At 45.3% G+C, this 6,759-nt stretch overlaps 2 protein-coding genes across 2 annotated transcripts in view; one reads left to right on the top strand and one right to left on the bottom strand.

Annotated features, from left to right (window-relative positions):
- aagab (alpha and gamma adaptin binding protein) overlaps window positions 1–203 on the top strand; it is a 30,253-nt gene extending 30,050 nt beyond the window's left edge. Inside the window, exon 11 of the mRNA XM_070441009.1 lies at window positions 11–203. The gene's annotated coding sequence lies outside the window, so the exon portion shown is untranslated. The remainder of the gene's footprint in view (window positions 1–10) is intronic.
- Window positions 1–5,260, bottom strand: part of LOC139025817 (basic salivary proline-rich protein 1-like) — a 10,400-nt gene extending 5,140 nt beyond the window's left edge. The window contains exon 1 of the mRNA XM_070441010.1: window positions 5,112–5,260. Coding sequence (XP_070297111.1) covers window positions 5,112–5,260 — 149 coding nt within the window. The remainder of the gene's footprint in view (window positions 1–5,111) is intronic.
- Window positions 5,261–6,759: the final 1,499 nt, after the last annotated feature.

Below are 6,759 nucleotides of genomic sequence, written 5' to 3' on the forward strand. Positions count from 1 at the left end.
CAGAGGAGAGGTTTGGAACCACTGGTGTAGAATATGGATTATATTGTGTTTTGTCCTTTTGTTTGATCGTTCTAATGTTGTTCTGGGTTCCACAGTCACCTTGTAGGAAAGTTATAATAAAGTGATGTGCCTTTTTAATGTAATCATTAGTAAGACATTACAATGACACTTTATTTGTCTGATTAAAGACCTAAATAAATCAATCATTAACTGGTGCTCGTTTTGTATTATATTACACAAGTGGCACCAAATCATTGGAAATTATGCATTTTTCATTCCCCCCCCCCCCAGGAAGTGAAAATAAACTTGGGCATATTCTCCAACATCCTGCTTTTTTTCAGTCTAAGGGTCCATTCAATCTGCATTGTGGAAATGTATGTTTTACAGCGTGATTGAAATTTAAAGGCAATGTTCCTGCTTTAGTGGAAATTTCATTCACGGTAAATGCTGCTGATGTCGACGTCAATGGGAAATGATTACGGTGGAATCTATCGCTGTAGCTTTACGGACTGAATAGAGACCTAAATGTAGCTTTACGGACTGAATAGAGACCTAAATGTAGCTTTACGGACTGAATAGAGACCTACATGTCACCATATAGAGGACAGTGTGAGCAGAATAGCTCGTGGCATATTCATCTGCCCCCACATCTTCATTATCGTAACAATATGACATGGAGCCATCCAAAGCGAAATATTCCCATCCCAGTCCTCAGGACTCCTACCATAATTTACCAAAGTTGTAGATGTAAACGAGATGATCGTGATCCCAAGGTGCGTTAACAATACCTTGACGCCCTATAAGTAACACCTATCAGCTCATCAATTTACCTGGGCTAAGATATAATTCCTATTTATCTATATCATTGTGTATAAATAGGCAGCGATTCGTTGGTTCTGAATCGTATTTATGAATTAAAAATAATCTGTTATTCTCTACTTTTAATAACATTGATACTGGTTTATGAACCTTGTCGCCGCTCTATGCCTTTTCCCTCTGTACCTTATATTGTTCCAGGCACCCGATTGCGCGAAAACCAAGAGGGACCAACTCCCTGCACACATCAATCAACCGGTCTCAAGGTTTACCACTGACTGTGTTAAGCGCTTGATACTACGCACAAAATCGCTCCAAACAAAAAATTGCGCCTAGCCCTGCTGACAAGGGAAACTCTACCTACTCCCCACTAGCTTACTGAAAGAGGCCATCCGTGTAGACGAAACCGCGAGCCATTTGAACCACAAGCTTTCCTGGTTAGCGACCGCGACGCGAGCTCGCGTAGCTACCTTTCTTCTCTATTTTCTCTCATCCTCTTTTTACACCCACGCCCGCTTTCTATCTTGGAGGCGGACCAGGGAATCAACCCCCACACTTGATTTATCCTAATAAGCCTTCAGATCTTCCTAGATGTTATGAGTACCTATTAAGCCTTGCTACATATGGATACCATTGATACGGATGATGACCGGCTGGATGCAAGAGCACATGGAACGGGAACACTGGTCCTATACGTGTCAGTTGTCAGCCGAAACTACTAGAGCATAATACCCTTAAACGAAAGTATTTAAAAGTCAATATTGAATAATATGATGATGATATGATCCAATCTCAATAAGACAAGATTCTTCTTCACAATTCTCCATGTACACGTTCACAGTTCTATAGATATACCATAGATCCAGCTCCACTGCAGTTGTGAAAGCTGAAGTCCGAGTGTCTGCAATTCCAGTTATATCTTATCTATAATAACCACTGTATAATTTAACTAATGAGGCACATGTTCTATTAAGAACAAACTACATATAAAATGCCACGTCTAAGGAACTTTGTGGTAAACCTGAACACTAATCGTCAAAAGTAGAAACTACTAGATTTGTTTACCCGTCTGCTGTCCACATTGTAAATAAGACTCAAATCTAGCGTAGGTAACCTGTGATGCGGTACTAGGGGCCCAACACTGTCTAACCAACTAGGCTAGCTGCTGAGACACGCAGTCTTGTGAGTAGCGGGCTAAGCGCGGATTCATACTGAGCTGACAACACACTACAGCCGTGGGTGCTGAATATCCGACTGTGCCAGAGAAGAGCCCGGATCGAGCAGAACCAGAAGAGACTATTCAGCTTCTATCTCGAAATGTTGCGGACGGATCCGGCACGTCTTGAGTGAGGAGTATCCGAGGGAATTTTCATTACAGGATTTCGAGGGGTATCACTGAATCACCTGGGGACAGGAAGTATATCTGTGTCTCCTACTTACGTCTCCCTTTTACCTTCCTCCCTGACCTCATCAGCCTAATACATGTTAGACTACTTCCTCCGATTGTCATCAAACGAATGCCGTTCCCGCGTGCACCTCCAGCAGGTTATTGATCGTCGGAAAATGTATAAAGTGTTCAAAACTATATAGTCCTCTCAGAAACCTGTGCAAAAATTCCTACTCACCCAAGGACGGCAAACGCTTAGCTAAATTCTCCCACGACAAGCCAAGTTTGAGAGAGCGGATGTCCCTCTGACTAATCCACTTCGCCCAATGAGGAGCAAATAACACTCCCATCTCACGAACAGGAACTGTACATACTTGATTCTACAAAAATGTCTTGCCTAAGCAAGCCCAGAGTATAAAATAAATATACGAAAATCAGTGATCTTAGATTCTTATTGTGGATGGATAGTTGTATATTGTGACTTTCACCAAAGAGCTGTTGATCTGTGCAATTCTAGAGCGTACTTTGATCGACAGAAAAGCGTTACCTATCTACCAGCCCTAGACTGCAATATTTCCCGTCGTGAGTCCCGCGTAGAGCTGGAGAAATGCTATGATTCTTGTACACCTCCTGAGAATAGAGTGTAGAACATGCTTATCAGTCTCAAGATATGGAGCCCTGGGTAAATAAACATTAAATAGAGAAAGTGTGGTCAAGTGTGTTGCTATGATATCTTTGTAATTACAGAGGTCCATGCTCCTCATATTGTGCCACCTCTCCTCCCGAAGATAATTATATTACCCATCAGAATTCATTAACCAAATAGCTCCCCCGTGACTACAAGCTCGCACGCTTGAGATCCATCCAGAAATTAACCCGCCCTCCTTTATCTGCCCACACCAGTACTGATTCCGCACTCATCTCACGAATAAACACTCCTGGCACCTACTGCCTGTATTCCATCTCGTTCACATTCCCCGCACCCGCCTGGATCCATCAGATAACTATCTCATTAGTCAGTACATGTAAACTTGATCCCCATAACAGACTACCCAATCTTACAGTACCTTCGTTACCCCTGATCCCAATACCCCACTACCTCGTGTGGGTCCTTACTACCGACCTTGTATACACTTCCAAAGTCTACGAAGATAGAAGCTAACTGGATCCATCTCTCTACAGTACAACTTTACGTCTAATTGCAACCTCTATTCCACTCCCTCTATGAATTCACCACCATCGTTTTCAACTGACCACATAGATTTCTAATTCAGAGCTAAATACCGTCTATAGCGAACCTCAGTCCAATCAGTCGGTTCAGTATAAGACCTTACCCTTGTTCGAGTGCACGAGACTCCACAAGTCATTTTTGAAAAATTGATACAGGACAGCAACCATTGAAATTCTACAGCAATCCGTCTATCATCGAATTGCGACGGTCAACTATACATTACCCCATGTAAGATTCGGCTACTTGTGTCGCATCGCTGTTATAACCCAATCTATAAGACCCATTCTACGAAAATTATAGTCACTTATGCTGTTAGAACCCTTTCCAACTTACCTAATTGTACATTATTCCTCGCACTGTCAATGGAGGGGATCCTGAACAGCTCACTCCTGTGGAGACTGGTTGAGTTCATAGGCCATTCTTATTTTATCCTCAACCACTCTCAGTTGCACCATCTTTGTAGGCTATCATTTGCAATGGGAATATCTCAAGAGGCCATCAAGGTCTCCAAGATCCTCATACGTGTAGTTTCTGAATGGGGAGCAATTGTTTCCAACAACCAACTGGCAACGGTACCACCCATTCAGCTTACAATACGAGAGTAGGTACGTCATAGGTAATATGAACAGCCATGGGACTCATCCCCCAGCCCATAGTAGTGACGCCTTCATAGAAGAGAGTTATCCTGACTGTTGCTGGCGATTCTCCCTGAGGAGGTTGCTATAGAGCGTACGTTTTGCGTCGCTATTAAGTTTGGCACCTCGTCTCCTATAAAACGCAGTTCTCATGGAAGTCCACTCTTGTTAGGCTTTCTTGTATGGTGCACTCTCTCAGGAGGTAAACATAGTTAAGAGAAAGAGTAGTCTTATATCTGCTCTACGAGTTACAATCGAGTTCTGCCTCTAGTATTATTCGTATCGATGTAGTATCGCTGTATATAGTGTTTTGATTGGATCCGTGTTGCATGAGTTTTTGATTGGTCCAGTATGCTATTAGATAGTTTCTGATTGTCCGTTGCTAGAGAGTTGCTGATGATCCAGTATGCTGTAAGATTCTTATTGGATCTCCGCTGCTGTAGAGATTTCTGATTGGATCCGGTGCTGTAGAGCGTGCTGATTGTATCCGCGTGTAGAGGGGTTCTATTGAGTCCAGCGTGCTGTTTGAGCGGTTTTGATTAATTCCCGCCTTTGTTCATTGACGACCTCTGTATATTACGAACAGTGTATACGACCCTGTTAGTCATGCCGTTTGGCTGTTTGTCTCTCTGCAGATAAAGCTCATGGTTACCTCCTGACAGAGGAACTTTGTGAAGTAGCTTCTCCCTAGACACACTTTTACAATGTTACACCCATTAAAAAAATATTATTCTACTTGTTTTCTGCTGTCTGGTGTCAGCTGTGAACATGTCTTCTTCGTGATGATGTTTGTTCCTCATCTGTCTGGCTCGAGGACGCGGCATCCCTGTATCGGTGTGAATGTCCTTGTCTTCGGCTTATGTGTCGAGGCCAAATCCTAAGTGTTTACTGATTACTTGCTTTGCAGGTTCCAGGCGTTATTGTGTCGGCCATCGGAGGGCCAGATGAGAAGACGGCCTGTCGTCGGGTGAGGTAGAGAGTTAAAGGGAGGATGAGAGCTCTTCCTGTCCCGTTTTCCCCTTCTGTCCCCAGTCCTCCCCACCCATCCTGGGGGTCCTCCCCACCCTGGGGTCCTCCCTTCTTGGCTCCAGCCTCCCTTCCTTCCCGTCCTCCCCTCCCTGGTCCACAGATCGTCCCCACCCTGGGTCCTCCCTTCCTGTCCCAGGCGTCCCCTTCTTTCTCACAGGTCATCCCCCCTGAGTTTATAACTAGGAAGCACGGACAATATAACTTTTTAGTTTTTGTATGCAAAAAATTTCTCGTGTAAAATGTATTTCTCTACAGGTTAGATAATGATATCGCCTGGTCTGCTTCCAACTCAGAACTGTGGACGATGGAGTGAGACGGGAGTCTCTGCAGTTGCAATAGAGGAGAGTCTTATCATCTCATCACTATTATTCAATTATTAGTTTTATCTCTCCACATTTATTTATTTTGTTATTTTGACTATCTTGGGCCCCAATCTGTTCAGTGCTCTTTCCCAACCAATTCATACTGAGACTAGTCGGGACAACATCTGTGACCAGGGCCTAGTAAAGCCTGTGGGTTTTACGTTCTGTTCGTCTGCCCACGTGTTAGACAGAGAGCCACTGACCGGACTGTGTAACAGTGAGGCTGTTTTCTCGTATGTTTCATTGGAATCGTTTTTGTGTTAATGTGTGTTTTTTTATTAGTTTTTCTGGTATAAAAAAAACGTGACCAAGTGTTTCGTTTGCTTGTGCCGGGGAACATCAGAATAAATATACCTATTTAAAACCCATTTTAAATAATTATATTTTATACCAATCACACACGAAACATTTATTATAAATGACTACTCCCTGATATGATGTAGAGCTGATGAACATGATCCGTCATCCTCTTCTCCGGACGATCCTTGGATGTTGGGTCCGGGTCCATGTTGAGTAACGTGACACGTTACGTAGAACACTAAGCTTACCACTTTCCTTTGGAGCCCTCACCTCACATTTTGTTCTTAAATGAGTTGACAGTGATCAGTGTTACTCTGGATGGTCATGCATGACGTCTGCGGGGGGGTCCCAGAGGAGAGGTTGTGCTGCTGGGGTCCCTGGAGGTTTGAACAGCTGGGGGGTGTTCCCAGAGGAGTAGGTTTGGAAGGCTGTGGTCCTGAGATTGCAGCTGGAGGGGTTCCCAGGGAGAGTTTGGAAGGCTGGGGGGTTCCCGAGAGATTTGGCAAGCTGGGGGGTTCCAGAGGAGAGTTGGACGGGGGGGGGGGGGGCGGGGAAGAGTTTGGAACGGTGGGGGGGGCCCGGGAGAGGTTTGGAACGCGGGGGGCCCCGGGGAGGTTTTGGATGGCTGGGGTCAGAGGAGGTATTGGAAGGTGGGTTCCCTGAGAGGTTGGAACAGCTGAAGGGGGTTCCGAGGATAGGTTGGAACGGCTGGGGGTTCAGAGAGGTTTGAACGCTGAGGGGGGTCCAGAGGAGTTTGGACGGCTGGGGGGGCCCGGGAGAGGTTTGACGCTGGGGGAGGGGTGTCCCGGGGAGAGGTTCTGACGCTGGGGGGGGGCCCCCGGGAGAGTTTGGACTGGTGGGGTCCCAGAGGAGAGTTTGGACGCTGGGGGTCCTGTCAGATGATTTGGAACAGTTGGAGGGGGTTCCCAGAGAGGTTTGAACGGCTGGGGGTTCCAGAGGAGAGGTTTGACAGCTGAGGGGCGTTCCCCGGGAGAGTTT

The sequence above is a fragment of the Salvelinus sp. IW2-2015 genome, unplaced genomic scaffold, assembly GCF_002910315.2.
Source record: "Salvelinus sp. IW2-2015 unplaced genomic scaffold, ASM291031v2 Un_scaffold3333, whole genome shotgun sequence".
NCBI classification, from domain to species: domain Eukaryota; kingdom Metazoa; phylum Chordata; class Actinopteri; order Salmoniformes; family Salmonidae; genus Salvelinus; species Salvelinus sp. IW2-2015.